This window comes from Crotalus tigris, unplaced genomic scaffold (assembly GCF_016545835.1).
Source record: "Crotalus tigris isolate CLP2741 ecotype Arizona unplaced genomic scaffold, ASM1654583v1 scf7180000020347.5012614909:4044961, whole genome shotgun sequence".
NCBI lineage: Eukaryota > Metazoa > Chordata > Lepidosauria > Squamata > Viperidae > Crotalus > Crotalus tigris.
Genome location: NW_024097978.1, coordinates 398,626 through 415,223, shown reverse-complemented (window position 1 = coordinate 415,223; position 16,598 = coordinate 398,626). Strand labels below are relative to the sequence as shown.

Sequence of the window (16,598 nt, the reverse complement as noted above, 5' to 3'; positions counted from 1 at the left end):
GGTAGGAGTTTTTATACAAAAATCACAACTACATCATCAATATTTTGTAATTTATCTAATCTGGAAGTGACGTGGATTGGCAAAATCATGGAATAATAAAAATAATAAAAATAAGTATAAATACCAGTGCTCTCCAAAACATTCAAAATAAATACTTTGTGAAACATGTTGACAAGATCAATGCATGTTAATTGTACCCACCAAAGGTTTTTCAAAGCTTTCCTCAACCATCTGTGTCATTATGCTTTGCTGGTGGCCTCAGAGGTGTGCATGGTCTGTGCACGCACACAGATACATACAAATAGCTGGGCACTGCCTTGAACATCTGTTTTAGCATTTCAGGAAAGACTCACTTCGGTGTGCTTTGTGAAGCATTGCTTTTCTCTTTCTCTTTTCTCTTCACTGGTTCACAGGAAGACTAATATTTGAATAAGCAAAATTATGTACTGTAATAAAATGTGCAGGACCCAGAGAGAATAGAATAGAATAGAATAGAATAGAATAGAATAGAATAGAATAGAATAGAATAGAATAGAATAGAATAGAATAGAATAACAGAATTGGAAGGGGCCTTGTAGGTCCAAACCCCCCCCCCCGGTCCCAAGATCACGTGAAATCCAAGAAAACATTTCCCTTTGCTTTCATTGTTTGTAGGCCCCTACTAGAGAAGACCCAATGGGAGCTAAATGTGTGTCCCTTTACCTTATTACGCAGATATCCAAAATCCAGGGAGCAGGATGTGGCACTATTCCGCTGTTTTACTACATAACAAAGGTAAGTTTCATGACGGCCTTTAGCCCATCTCATGTTCTTGAAATGGTAGAGAAATTTCTTTTGCTTCATTAGAAGACTGCAGGGAGGCAGGAATATTAAGAAAATTAACAGCACACATTTATAGATGAAGGTCAATATAGGGAGCCCCAGGACAAATCAAGAGCTTGACCAAAGAGGAGATTAAAAATAAGGAAGTCAGAAGCAGTTAGTCAACTAAAGGGTTATCATTTTATGCTAGGCAAAAGAATACACCCTATGTATTGAAGCATTTAACAAACAAAAAAGGACAAAAGAAAATCAATGCATATAATTTAGTGTATGCTGGCATGACAAGATCAACAGGCTCCCCTGCAAGTTTTAGAACATTTTTCTAAAGCATGTAAGACATTTTTGTCTGACATGCTTAGTGAATTAGGTTGCCCTGGTTCATTAGCAATGACTTGATGACACATCATCCATCCATCCATCCACCCATCCATTCACAATATTGTGGATATCCAATATTCACAGGGTAACTGTCCTTAAATATGTTTTTTTCATGTTTCTTTATCATATTTTGCTATCAATTTTATTTTAAAAGGATGCTTTCTGACCCATTCCATTCCTGTATGTCTTTCTCTACAACCCATATGGAGTTTTAGTCAGAGTATGCCATGGCATTCAGGAGTGCCCCCCCCCCCAATGACATTCAGTCAGCAATACAGCTTACAGGAGCTCTAAGCTATAAAAAGGAGGAAATACAGAGGAGGACTATATTAACTTTAATGTAGAAAGCCACAGTGATGTGTGGCTAAAAATGTGAGGCAACCTTGGTTAGAATCTCTCAGTTCTTCACTTTATTCAACATTCACATCTAAATAGGATCAACTTATTAAAAGCACCTAAAGCCCAAACTGTCAAGTAAAGTTTATTACAGATGTTACATGCTCCAAAAGAAAGCCTATATCTCTGACATTCCTGTTTTCACAGTGAAGAGGATTCTTTCTCTATCCTTCCCATCCTAGGTAGAGGCTCAAAGAGAAAGCCTAAGGATGTCAATCTTCTTATTATGGTAACAAAGTAAACGAAAAGAGGCACTTCCTTTTTTTATTATATTTTTTATTAATTTTTTGCACAAGTATAAGTCATTCAATAGTTGGTAAACAGTGTGATGTCTGGATTACATTTGTAAAAACAGTCCTTAACAATTGATTTCTTTAATCTGCATTCCATATATTAATTTTGTTTACTTTCTTCTTTCCCTGAAATATCCTTTTTTGCAAACATTACATTAATACAATTCTTGTTGTTTTAATAAATGATAATTTAGTATATATTTTTCCAATATTCCTAAAAAATAATTAACATATTGATACATTTATTTTCTTTCCATTTATTTGGATTGCCTTATCATCAATTCTGTTACAGCCCTTATTTTAGTTTATTTCTCCCACCAAATTCTAAATATTTTTACTGGTAAAGGTTTTCTCAGTGATTAGTTACATTTACATTGACAGACTGGATTCTATTTTTCCCATATAAGCCATCTCACATTTTTACATTTCTTAAGTATTAAATATAAGAGTAAAAAAAGAGGGGAAAAGACAAAGAATGAAAAAGAAGTAAAAAAATAAAAAAGAATAGAAAAAAGCAGTAATAACAGAACATAGGAAATAACATAGTACTTAATATATATATATATCCCTTCTAGATTAATAGTATTTATTTTCTCGAATTTCTTATTCTTTTTAATCATAGTTAAGAATATATTTAATCTTTAAACATTCTATTCAATAAATCTAGTCATCTAATCCCTTAACTCTAATTCAAAGCATTTTATATGTGTGTGTATATATATACTTTTCTTGAGTTCAGTCACTTTTAAATATCTAAACCATTTCATCCTTCTTAAAGTGTTCCAATATTCCTAAACAATAATCATCATATTAATAAATTTCTTTTCTTTTCAGTCATTTATGCCTTATCAAGGTTTTCTCAGTGATTAGTTACATTTATATTGACAGACTTAATTCTATTTTTCCATATAAGCCATCTCACTTTTTTACATTTCTTAAGTAATGGATATAAAAATTAAAAAAAAGAATGGAAAAAAAAGAATGAAAAAGAAACAAAAATAAATCAAAAAGAAGAGAAAAAAGCAGTAATAACAGAGCATAGGAAATAATATAGTACTTAGAATATATATCCCTCCTAAATTAATAGTATTTATTTTCTCAAATTTCTTATTCTTTTTAATCATAGTTAAGAATATATTTAATCTTTAGACATTCTATTCAATAAATCTAGTCATCTAATCCCTTAACTCTAATTCATGTGTGTGTGTGTGTGTGTGTGTGTGTGTGTGTGTGTGTGTGAATTAGTATATATACATATATACTTTTCTTAAATTCAGTCACGTTTAAGTATCTAAAACATTTCATCCCTCTTAGAATGGTGTGTTTCAAATTTTTTCTATTTCTTTAACCATATTCAAACACATGTTTCTTTTTTAAGTATTCTGTCTGGTATGTCCCATCATCTTTTTTCTTAATCTCTTTTCTTTGCCCAGAATCTTTCTTGATCAATATACTTTGCTGGATCCAAAGGTTTTCCCATACGATCGTAGGTATTCCTGTAGATGTAGAAAGTAAATCAATATCTCTGTCTTGAGCACTTGCCCTCTTCTTTCCATTAAAATCCCTTCTCTTGCCTTCCAATTTGTTTTGTGATATTGAAGTGTAAGTTGTCTTTCCTTCCAGTTGAATTAAATCATATGCTTCTATTTTGTGAAAGTCCATCTTTAAGCCTTTTCCCTTTGATTTATATTCAATCATCTCTGCTATTTTCTCCTGAGGATTTTTTTGAAGTGAACTTAAATTGGAGATAAGTTGACTTATACTTTCAAAGTTGTTTTGTATTTCTTTGTGGTTTAAAATCATTGTCCTTTGAATGGATTGCAGCGTGTCTTGTAAAGCATCCATTGTTTCTGTAAATATCACTTTCTTTGAGCAGCTGTATTTACTAAAATTTTGAAAGCCACAAACAAAAGCTTTATAGCTCCTCATCCACCAGTAGGTGTCAGTGTTGGATCATTTTTCAGTTTTCTAGTCTTTTTTTCTCCTTAAAGAGCTAGATTCGCCACTTCCAATAGCCAAAAGGGGGGGAATCCCTCCCTTTTTTTACTCTTGGAGGTATTTTTGCTTCTTGGGAGTTCTTTTTTTTCCAGGAAAATAAGTAGGATAGAAAAAATTAGTTCTTACCCAGCTTCAAACACACTGTTTACAATCAGTTTAGGTAGAGCTTCTTGACTTCCATTTGCTTGCAGCTAGGGCTAGACAATGGAATTAGCTAGCCTTTCTTCTGTTGGTTTCTGGAAGGCTTCTCCTGGACCAATTGGAGAGACCACCGTCTCTCCTAGGTGCGAAAAGGGGCACTTCCTCATGGCTGCATAAATGTACATTCTTCCTGTATCTGAGTTGGCAGAAAAGAATGTCAACACAATTGCACTCCTCATCACCCCCACTGAGGTTTATTGTGCTTCCAGAACAAGGCTGGTGAGGAGTACTGTAAGGACCCACTTCAATCCACATCTTAAGAAAGCAGAACTCTTGGAAACGGTCTCTTCCAACAGGAACTTTTATTAAGAGAAATTGATAGCAGGCATGATAGACAGGATCTGAGGGATTTCCTTACAAATTGATATTTTAAAGTGTCCCTAAGCAGCCCCCAACCTGCAGTTCTTCCGGGCAACTCAGACCGGCAGATTTCTAGGTGTTAAATCCAGGAAAGATAACATCAATCCAGCTCCATTGTACATGATCATTCAACAGTTCCTCAAATCTTATTTTGATGACGGAAAAATAAATCAGATTCCAGAGGCTGCATCTTTCCCCTCCCCCCCCCTTCCTAGCTGGCTGATAAGGAGGAGTAGTTCAGAGGGGCATAGGATAAAAGGCTAATGGTTATATTGTGATGGTTAGCAGACCCAAGGCGAATAAACAAAAGGTTACTTTGTAGTGAATAGAGGAGGTGAAAGTAATAAAACCCTCATGCATACCCCCTCCCCCTTAGTAGTATGGCAGGATCCAGGAGAAAGTAAGAATTGGTTTTATATCAGAGAAGATAGATAGAAAGGAAATATAACTGGATCTGACAAGTGCCATCCCTACAGATATAATGCAGGATGGTAATATAGAAATTGAAGAATCCATCAGCTTCCTTTTCTTTCACTTTGTCCTTGTTGGCAGAAAAACCAACTACTAGTCACTCAAAAGAAGGCATAGAAGGCAGCTACTCCACTGTCAATCAAAGTTCTGCGGAATATAAGGGCTGAGGATCCACAACTATAGCATCCCCAACATATGGCCATCTGCCCTCCATTTAAACACCTCTAGTAAAAAAAAAAAAGAATCCACAATCTCTCAGATCATTATTTGTCAGGGAATTGGGAAGCAGGTGTCCAAATGGAGTCAGGGACGCTGATAAGAACCAGCAATTTTAAATAAATAAATATATTTATAGTAAATAAGAGAGACAAACAAGAGCATAGTCACGTAAATCAACACAGCAGGAACATCAGGCAAATCACAGAGAGCACACACAGCACACAGGGCAAAAAAGTGGGAAACAAGGAAATGCCCTCTTTACTCTTACGGCAACACAATTACAGCTCAGATTCCCTCATGCACTGGCCAGCTCTCTTTAAATCAATTACCTATAACTATGTGTACTTACTCACTGTCCAATCCTTCACTACTCCAGCTATTAAATTTTTATTATCTTAACACCCTCCAATTTATAGCTGAACAGCATTTAAACCAAATTGTTTCACAAGATCCTTGTGTTTCTGTATATCCAATGGCTTTGTCATAAGGTCAGTCTTCCAATGGATAATAGATAGATAGATAGATAGATAGATAGATAGATAGATAGATAGATAGATAACCTTTATTGTCATTTTTTACTGTGGGCACAATGGCATACATTAAAATGAAATTTAGTTGCTTGCCCTCAAAGTGTACACACACATAACACACATTTAAACATTATATATAATATATGTATAGTCTTACACCCTTACATATAAGTAACATATAAATATTAATCACTGTCCATTTGAATACATAATAGAAGGAGGAAGCTTTAGAGTTCACAAGGTTAATACTGTATGGAACAAAACTGTGACTGAATCTGGATGTTCTGCTTCAGATACCATGAAGCCTCCTCCCAGAAGGTAACAAAGAAAACAGGTCGTGTAGAGGATGTGTAGTGTCCCAGATAATTTTGCAGACCCAGCTCAAGCAACACTTATATGCTATGTCCTAGATAGAAGGGAGGGAACTTCCAATAATCTTTTCAGCCATCCTCACCACTCTCTGCACCACCTTCCTGTCTGAAGCTGTGATGCTTCCAAACCAGACTGTGATGCTGTATGACAGGATGCTCTTGATTGTCCCTCCGTAGAAAGTGGTAAGGACAGGGAAAGGAAGATGTGCTTTTCTCATGTGATGCAGAAAATGCAGGTGCTGCTGTGCCCACTTCACCAATGTCTTGCTGTTGAGCGACCAAGCCAGCCTACTTGTTAACTGCACACCCAGGAATTTGATGCTGGTAACTATCTCTACAGGTGAATCATTAATGCACAGAGGAGTGTGGCTTGTCTGCCTTTTCTGAAATTGACAATGATCTCTTTGGTTTTTCCAATGTTTAAAACTAGGCTGTTTTCCTTACACCAGTTCACCAAACCTTCAACCTCCTTGAAGTAAGCACCCTCATTGTCATCTTGAATAAAGCCCACTACTGTTGTATTATCTGCAAACTTCACAATATGGTTGGTGGCAAACCTAGCACAATAGTCATAGGTTAACAGGGTGAACAGCAGGGAACTTAGGACACAGCCCTGAGGAGAACCTGTGTTCAAGAAAATGGTGTTAGAAATATTTGTTCCAGCACATACATACTGGGACCTGTTAGTAAGAAAATTAAGAATCCAGTTGCACAAAGAAGTGTTTAAACCTAAAGGGCCCAGTTTGTCTACTAGATGCTGGGGACTGATTGTGTTAAATGCTGAATTGAAGTCAACAAACAACAAATGCACATGAGTATTTCTTTCCTCTAAGTGTTCCAAGCTCAAATAGAGAACAGAAGAAATAGCATCCTCGGTAGAGCGATTTGGTTGGTAAGCAAACTGAAGTGGGTCAAATGCTAGTGGGAGGCTAGATACAATAATGTCCTTTATCAGCTTTGTGGGAAGACAGCACCCCCCCGAGAAAGAAATATTTTAGAGATATTAAAAAGGACAGAATATTGTATTTTCCCAAAGGAATAATGGAGAAGATCTTTAAAAGCCAGAAACCTCTCCCCCCCCCCAGCCAGAAACCCAGGCAAGCCTGTAGATAAACCTTTCAGAAAGGTTGGAGCCAGGAAACTGGAGCTGATGGGATTAAAAAGACAAAGATCCCTAGAATCAACAACACCTCACCAAAAAAAAATCCAACACAAATTATAGCCATCAGCCACAGCCTCAGGGAAGCAGGCTATGACCTTTAGGACATGATAGGATTAACCCACCACCATCAGAATACCAGAAAGGCACACTCAGACTCAGGTCAAAGTACATGACACAGGAAATACAAAGCTTCAAACAGGAACAACTCCAAACACAAAAGCCCAGGAAGGTATAAAAAAACACCGCTTCCAGCAACATGTAATCAGCTTTCCCAGAGCCACACTTCTGTCTGGCTTTGCTCTTCAATAAACTACAACCTTCTTTCTAAAGCAGTCTCCATTTTGTTTATTCCCAGCATGGATTGGATCCTGATGAAGATTTTTTCTTTCAACAATTTGGCGACCCAGATGGGACTTCAAGCTAACATCTCCAGTGGACTGAGACTGGTAAGCCCCAACTTGCCCGCAGCAGACCCCTTGTGTCTGTGGATTGGTTTCTCAGGCCCTGGCCAGGTGGAACGAGTTTTGAGTTTGAGCTCAAGGGCTGCTTTGGAAAGAAAGCGAATACCTCTAAATTTTAACTTTAAAGCCCAGGATAGTGATGGAAATGTGTGTATGTCTGTGTGTGTGAGTGAGAAGACCCTTTTCCCACTCACAGTTGGATCTTGTTCCCTCTGGCCTTTCCTAATCATAGAAAGGATCTGTTTAAGTGACAGACTCTGGAAAGCATGGGGGTTTGGTCAGAGCACAGGACCTTTTGTTAGGGAAAAAGGAGAGGCTGTGTGAAAATGAAATGGAATGAGTGAATGAGAGAGTTGAACCTGGGCAACTGCTGAAACCACTGTTCAAAGTTCACTCTTCTAGGAGGGACCCTCATACTCTGTGAAAAGGAAGACAGAGTCCTCCCAGATCCTTTTGTGGTCAAGGGGCTAGAGTGGCTTCAAAAGTCACCTGGCCAAGGGGCTAGGATGGCTTCAAAAGTTGCCTTTCAGCAAGGGCTGAAAGATTGCCTTGCTGGAACAGGAAAGAGTCACTCTGGGGATGCAGGAGAATTAAAAAAAAGACTCACTGCGGGTAAATAGGTCAGAGTCTTGCCTGAAAATATGGGAAGCTCTGATTCCAAGGTTCTACTGATGTCTCCTTTAGGGAGACTGTTAAAAGCCTGGGATCTAAAAATGTTACCCATTCAGGCCGGAATGAAAAAAAAGTATGCACGCCAATTATGTAAAGAGTGGTCTTTGCTCAGGGCTTTGCTGGGAAACCAATTTGGCTAAATAAAGGCATTTAAAAGGAAAAGGAAATTAAAATATAGGAATTGTCACAGGTTCCGACTAATGAAGCACTTCAAAGAACTTTCAGGCATGTTTCCTAAAGTCTTTATTGCAAAGCTACAATTTTTGCCGGTCACCATGATGGACGGGTTGATGCCAGAATCTGAACTTCCTTTCGCTGGCATCAAGCTTTTCTTGCTAAACCCCTCCCTTCTCATGCAGTCACAGGTCACATTATCCAATTAGTGTGAAGGTCAAAAGTTTACTTCCTCTTTCTTTCCCGGGCTTTTTTCCCCCCCACTCTAAGCTAAGTATTAACCCAATAAATACCAGACAGTTTTGCATATTGTCAAAGCAAGAATATACAGTATTTGCAGCATTGACAGGAATAGTGATTTCTCTCTCTCCTGTTCTATGCAACCAGTTGATATGTTTAAGATTTGTGACTTCCCTAATTTGATTTAAGATTTGAGATTTGTGATGGGAATGACCAGGTTGTGTAAAACTAAGAGTTATGTTTCCTATGCTGTTTTCTTTCCCTTGTCTTTGTGTGTGTGTGTGTGTGTGTGTGTATTTGTGTCAAAGTCTTTGTTTATTAGGTAAATGTTAACTGTTAAATGTCCCTAATCCCTAGAGAAAAAAATAAATAAATTCTGCTAGGAAAAGAAAAAAAAGTCAAAATAAGCCACCAAAAGGAAAATACTCTCACCCTGTTTGCCTGGCCAGCAAAATAGGATGAAGGGAAATGAGTTCCCTTTTGCCTTCCCTTGTTAGGAGGGAATGTTTTAAGCTCATTTAGAGAAAAAGTTTTATTTGTGCATTTTCTGTATGTTGTAAATGGATTTTATCTGTCTATCCTTCTGAAATATGAGGTGTGTCTACCCACATGCGCCTCATGAGCTCAAGTTTGCTTGTGTAGGGAAATAATCTTCTTAAATTACTTTTCTTATTCCATCATTAATCAGTGAAACTACTATGAAACTGATCCTGGAACACATAAGCATTTATTTTCAATCTCTAATGTAGTCCATTCTAAAATAAATGTTAAAGGATTCTTCATGCCCTCACAAATTGTACACCTTAAAATACTAGGGTTATAAAATTATGTGGAGCTTTCAGCATTCTCTAACTGCCCAGCATTTTCAAATTGCAAGTCCTTAAGTTCTCTTTAACATGTTGCAAATGTTCAGTTTCAGAAGTGAAACCATTTATTTATTTATTTATTTATTCTCTTACCAGAATCCAGCCTCTCTTTTGTCCTCATCTGTGGTGTCCCCATTTTGTTGTGACTGGTCTTATCTGTTTCTTTAACTACTGCAGTATTAATGCCTTTTTAAACTCTGTCTGCAAGTTACCCCTCCCCTCACTCCACTTCTTCATTTCTTATCCTCTGTTCTCCATACCTTTGTCTGATCAGCAAGGTCTCCACCCAGAAAGCGGGGAGGGGACCCTGTTCTCATGTCTTTCAGCCTTGCACAGATGACTCCCATAACCTTTGGAAGAAGAGCACACTGCAGAGAAGACCCTCCATTCATTTCAGCCATGGAATTGGATTTGAATCCAGACATCCACTAGAAAGCCACAATGCCATCAGAGTGGAACAGATCTTCCCAAGTCCTACCATCCCTCCCCCCCCAAGATGCCTGTGAAAGGAGGAAGGAAGGAGTCCTGGAGCCATTGGCCCTCATGTGAAGCCTCAGAGGACAACTGGAAAGACTATAGGGGAGGGCAGAAACTCATTGTAAGGTTTTCTTTCTTGCCTCATTTGTATTGTAATAAGCCATTTGAATGTATTCATGGAGGGATGACATTTGGGAATGGTTGACACAGCAAGTATTGAACACCTTGGTTCTTGTTCGTGGCACTAAAGCTTTGCATACACAACTTCCTGCAAATTCCAGGGGGAATCAGGGCCCCCTCAGGTGATTTGCAATTCATATGCCCTTACTGAGGAGGTAACAGGAAAGAGATCTGCAAACCCAAGCCCTGAATATGTTGCACTGGTGGACTCATAGTGAGAGTCCTAGGGCTCACTATGTGCAATTTAATAGCCTGGCTTGCACAGTGGTTAACCTCAATTGAACATCACAAACCTGGATGCACTGAACTAAGTGCTAAGGCAGGAAACAACCCTTGAAAATGGGCAGCTAGTGGTTATGTACTGAGGCAAACATGGCTGTGAAGAATTTTGGAGGCATGTGCTTCAAAAACAACAACAACACTGACTGGAAGCTCAAAGTGACATCCAACATCTGAAAATAATTGGCACAGAATATTGGACACTATAAATTTCTTTTCCATCTAACAGAACTTTTGCTCTGACTTTTAGACCCTTATGGGTTGGAGGCACCCCCTTTTTGGAGCCACTGCAGGAATCTTTTCTGCTGCCTCTATTAGTATCTCCCCTTTTTGCGCTAAGAGTTTAAAAGCTTGTTAATCAAGTCGCCCTGACCAGATCAATTTTAATCTTGTGCCAGTAAAAGTGTGTCATTCACACTTATATGGCACAAAGGGTGAAGACAGCACCCCCTCACAGAGAAAAAAATATTTTAGGGATATTGAAAAGGACAGAATATTATTTTTTCCCAAAAGAATAATGGAGAAGATATTTAAAAGCCAGAAACTTCTCCCCCCCCCCAGTCATAAACCCAGGCAGAAGTCAGCTCAGTAGATAATCCTTTCAAGAAGGTTGGAGAGCCAGGAAGCTGGAGCTAATATGACCTTTAGGACATAATAGGATTAACCCACTACCATCAGAATACTAGCAAGGCACACTCAGACTCAGGTCAAAGTACATGACACAGGAAATACAAAGCCTCAAACAGGAACAACTCCAAATATAAAAGCCCAGGAAGGTATAAAAACCCACCACTCCCAGCAACATGTGGTCAGCTTTCCACAGCCATGCTTCTGTCTGGCTTTGCTCGTCAATAAACTACAACCTTCTTTCTAAAGCAGTCTCCATTCTTTTTATTCCCAGCTTGGATTAGACCCTGATGAAGTTTTTCTTTCAACAACTTCTCAAAGCATTTCATAATGATGGATTTCAGTGCAACTGGATGGTAATCATTGATACTTGTAATTGTAGACTTTTTTTGGCACTGGCAGAATAATGGCCATCTTAAAACACGATGGGACCTCTGCCTGCTGCAATGAGAGATTGGAAATATCTGTAAGAACACAAGCTAGCTCATCAGCACATTCCCTTAGAACCTGCCCAGGGATATTATCTGTACCAGTTATCTTCTGAATGTTAACTTTCTGCAGTGTTTTCCGGACAGAGGTGACATCAAAGCTAAGCACTTGCTTGTCAGGATGGGGCACAGCTTTCCTAGCAGAAGTGCTAGTTGATGCCTCAAATCTTCCAAAAAATGTATCCAGCTCATTTAGAAAGTCTGTGTCATCCTTGCATCTCGATGGAGCTATCTTGTAATCCGTAATGACCTGGATTCCTTGCCACATGCATCTGGTGTTTGTTGGGTCCTAAAAAAAGTTCTGAATTTTCTGACAGTGGGCTTGCTTTGCACCTTTTATGGCACTTTTCATATTAGCTCTGGGTGTTCTAAGTGCCAGCATATCACTGGGTTTAAAAGCCACATTTCGTGCTTTCAGCATCTTGCGGACCTCATAAGTCAGCCACAGTTTTTCATTAACAACAATGCTTTTAAGGACACAGACATTGTCAATGCACTTTTGAATATATGTAAAATTAGGTCTATTACATTTTCTTTCACCGCCTCTCTGACATTACAATATATCATATCAACATGTTTGCTTCTTGTTTTTACTCTCACTTGTTGTTATCTGTATACAAGCTGTGTTATTTTCAAACACTGGTATAGGTCCTTTCACACAGCCTCACAAATTTCAGATTTTTTTTCTAGTAGGATGCTTTTAGAATTTTATATAGCTTTTATGTATCCTATAGTTTTTAAACACTAGTTTTCAACACTAGGCCACTCAGGTATGAACTAAATCATATCCCTGATGAATATACAGGTGACAAATAGAGGTGACAAATAGATTTAAGGAATTAGATCTGATAGACAGAGTGTCTGAAGAACTATGGACAGAGGTTCGCAACATTGTACAAGAGGTAGCAATTAAAACCATCCCAAAGAAAAAGAAATGCAAGAAAGCATAATGGCTGTCTGAGGAAGCTTTGCAAATAGCTGAGGAAAGAAGGGAAGCGAAAGGCAAGGGAGAAAGAGAAAGATACATCCAACTGAATGCAGAATTCCAGAGAATAGCTAGAAGAGATAAGAATCCCCTCTTAAATGAACAGTGCAAAGAAATAGAAGAATATGGAGAACCAGAGATCTCTTCAAGAAAATTGGAGATATGAAGGGAACATTTCATGCAAAGATGGGCATGATAAAGGACCAAAATGGCAGGGACCTAACAGAGGCAGATGAGATTAAGAAGAGGTGGCAAAATTACACAGAAGAACTATACAAGAATGAGCTTAGCATCCCTGATAACCACAATGGGGTGGTCACTGACCTCGAGCCAGACATCCTAGAAAGTGAAGTGAAATGGGCCTTAAGAAAGCTGAGCAACAACAAAGCTAGTGGAGGTGACAGTATTTCAGCTGAGCTATTCAAAATCTTAAAAGACAATGCAGTAAAAGTGCTACACTCAATTGGCCAGCAAATTTAGAAAACTCAACAGTGGCCACAGGATTGGAAAAGGTCAGTTTACATTCCAATTCCAAAGAAAAGCAATGCCAAAGAATGTTCAAACTATCGCACCATTGCATTCATTTCACATGCAAGTAAAGTTATGCTTAAAATCCTATAAGCTAGACTCCAGCAGTATGTGGATCGAGAACTTTCAGAAGTACAGGCAGGATTTTGAAGAGGCAGAGGAACTAGAGATCAAATTGCCAACTTATGTTGGATCATGGAGAAAGCTAGGGAGTTCCAGAAAAACATCTACTTCTGCTTCATTGACTATGCTAAAGCCTTTGATTGTGTGGATCACAACAAATTGTGGCAAGTTCTTAAAGAGATGGGAGTACCAGACCATCTTATTTGTCTCTTGAGAAACCTATATGCGGGTCAAGAAGCAACAGTGAGAACTGGACACGGAATCAATGATTGGTTCAAAATTGGGAAAGAAGTCCGGCAAGGCTGTATTCTGTCACCTTGCCTATTTAACTTATATGCAGAGCACATCATGAGAAAGGCAGGGCTAGATGAATCAAAAGTTGGAATTAAGATTGCCAGGAGAAATATCAACAACCTAAGATATGAGATGATACCACTCTAATGGCAGAAAGTGAAGAGGAACTAAAGAGCCTTTTGATGTGGGTGAAGAAGATGAGTGCAAAAGTTGTCTTGAAACTCAACATTAAGAAAACCAAGATCATGGCATCAAGCCCTCTCAATTACTGGCAAATAGATGGGGAAGAAATGGAGGTAGTGACAGATTTTATCTTCCTGGGCTCCAAAATCACCACAGATGGGGACTGCAGCCAAGAAATTAAAAGACGCTTGCTTCTGGGGAGGAAAGCTATGGCAAATCTAGATGGCATACTAAAAAGCAGAGACATCGCTCTGCCAACAAAAGTACGTACAGTCAAGGCCATGGTTTTCCCAGTTGCAATGTATGGCTGTGAAAGTTGGACCATAAGAAAGGCTGAGCGCAAAAGAATTGAGTGAACTATGGTGCTGGAGAAGAGTCCTGCGAGTCCCCTGGACTGCAAGGCAATCAAAACGGTCAGTCCTAGAGGACATCAACCCTGACTGCTCTTTAGAAGGCCAGATCCTGAAATTGAAATTCAAGTACTTTGGCCACCTAATGAGAAGAAGGACTCACTGGAGAAGAGCCTAATGCTGGGAAAGATTGAGGGCAAAGAAGAATGGGACGACAGAGAATGAGGTGGCTGGATGGAGTCACTGAAGCAATAGGCATGAGCTTAAATGGACTCCAGAAGATGGTAGAGGATAGGAAGGACTGGAGGAACATTGTCCATGGGGTTGCGATGGATCGGACACAACTTCGCAACTAACAACAACAACATAGTTTTTAAAACCATCTACCAATTATGTGGCTTTATATATAATTTATATATAATTAAAAGGCATATATATGTTTTCAATTTTTTGTGGTGACCCACAATCCTGTTTTGATATGTAGGTTTGTGAGATCATCTGGTGTAGCTTTTTAACAAAAGGGCTCCAAGTTTTATTTAGCTTAGGACTCACCAAGTCTAAATCCAGCACTGATCAAAGTATCTTGGCCTACATAGAGTTAAATAAATGGTCTGAACTACAGGTTTTTAGTTGAGAGAAGAGGGAAAACACCACTTTAACAGTCAACAGGCTAAAGAGAACTTTTGGCTATTTCTGTGAGGGCTAGAATGAGACACAAGTGACGTTACAGCAGACATGTCAAACACAAGGTCTGGGGGCTGGATGCAGCCCACGAAGTGGTTTCGTGTGGCCCGCAAAGCCATCCTGGAAACAGTGAGAGAACAGCCCCCTCTGCCTTGGCCCTGGCCCAGGCCAGCCGGGAGCCAATGTACAATTTCATGGTGGACATCTATGCTGAAACACATTCAGTCTTAGCTCCACAAAGCCATCTGGAAACAGCGAGGAACCAGCCCCTGCCGCATCGGCCTTGCCCCCTGTGTGCATGTTGGGGAGGTATCACCCTTTGTGAGGAATGAAGAAATGCACCATCACCTGGAAGTGGCCAGCAAATGGCCCTCGCCTACTTCATATATCCAGCTTGATGGGCTCTGGGGGAGGGGTTTCGGCAAGCAGCAGGGCGCTCTCCTCACAGCAGTGAGAGGCTGAGCTGGGCAGTGTAAATCCAAAAAAAGCATGATGACACCCAGCCCCCAGCCTGCCCAGTTTTGACAGGCAGCAGGGTGCTCTCCTCACAGCGCCAAGAGCTGAGCCAGGTTGCACAAAACTGATGAGAAGTACAATGCTGCCTAGCCCCCAGCCTGCCCAGTTTCAGCAGGCAGCAAGATGTAAAGCTGGCGAGCATTGCACCGCTCGGCTCAACCTCTCAGCGCTGTGAGGAGAGCACCCCACTGTGAGCCTACTAAGCCGGATATGTGAAATAGGCGAGGGCCATTTGCTGGCCACTTCCAGGCTATGGTGCGTTTCTTCATTCCTCACGAAGGGTGACACCTCCCCAGCTGCGTTTCTTGCCTGTTTTTCTCCTTCCCTCATTTCAAATATTTTCCCACCACTCTGTACTTAGGAAGGAAGGAAGGAAGGAAGGAAGGAAAGAAGGAGAGGGAGGGTCTGAGGGAAGTCCTGCCCTACTGTCCTTTCACCATCCCCTTGCACCCTCCTCCTGGACTATCCTGGGGGTCTCCCATCCTATTGCTAAGGAAGCTTTGGATACAAAGCCAGGTATCCTCCCATGGAGAGGGAATGGGCCTCCCTCTGACTTTGCCCTCATACCTATCATGAGCAACCTGGCTAAGGAGAGCAAGAACAGCAGCAGCAGCCTTGAGGAGAAGACAAGTGCAGCTGGGTGATTGCCTGGGGAAGTGGGGCTGGGCTTGATGCCGTGGGTACTCAAGGGCCAGGCTGGGTGTTTGACCTCTGCTGCTCAGGGCTCTGGGCAGCCCGCACCACCATCCAGCCTCCCCCCTCATGGCCTGAGAGGAACAGTAAGGCTCCTCCAATGGACCATGCCTTGGCACTTGCCCTGGTCCCACCTCCTTCTGCCAGAGACCTTCAGATCTGTCCCATACCTGCCCAGGCGCCCACAGGAACCCTTGATGCAAACGTTATAGAGCTGGCTATGCCCACCCAATAGGCCACATCCACTCAATCCATGCCCACCCAGTAGGCCGCACCCACCTGGCCACACACCCCACCCCCCCAAGGGCTACCACAATACTGATGTGGCCCTCAATGAAATTGAGTTTGACACCCCTGCATTACAGTATTCATGCCTAAAAATGGTTATTAAGGAGTCTCATCCCACAGTAGGAACAAAAAAGGAATCCCCTTGTTGCTACAATAAAATTATTACAGAATATATTATGTCTAAAACAAATACATATAAAATAGAAATAATAATAATTTACATCTGTGCAAATTATCACTACAGAGGCTTAGTTTTTCTTATCCTTAAGATAAACATTATAACATTAAT

At 40.1% G+C, this 16,598-nt stretch overlaps 1 protein-coding gene and 1 long non-coding RNA gene across 2 annotated transcripts in view; one reads left to right on the top strand and one right to left on the bottom strand.

Moving 5' to 3' along the window:
• AICDA (activation induced cytidine deaminase) overlaps positions 1–16,598 on the bottom strand; it is a 39,284-nt gene that overhangs the window by 17,288 nt on the left and 5,398 nt on the right. Inside the window, exon 2 of the mRNA XM_039366679.1 lies at positions 703–850. Within this exon, the coding sequence (XP_039222613.1) occupies positions 703–850 (148 nt within the window). The remainder of the gene's footprint in view (positions 1–702; positions 851–16,598) is intronic.
• LOC120318701 lies at positions 716–11,285 on the top strand. The gene is made up of 3 exons (XR_005559571.1): positions 716–774; positions 7,557–7,647; positions 9,905–11,285. It is a non-coding gene; the product is annotated as an uncharacterized LOC120318701 (long non-coding RNA).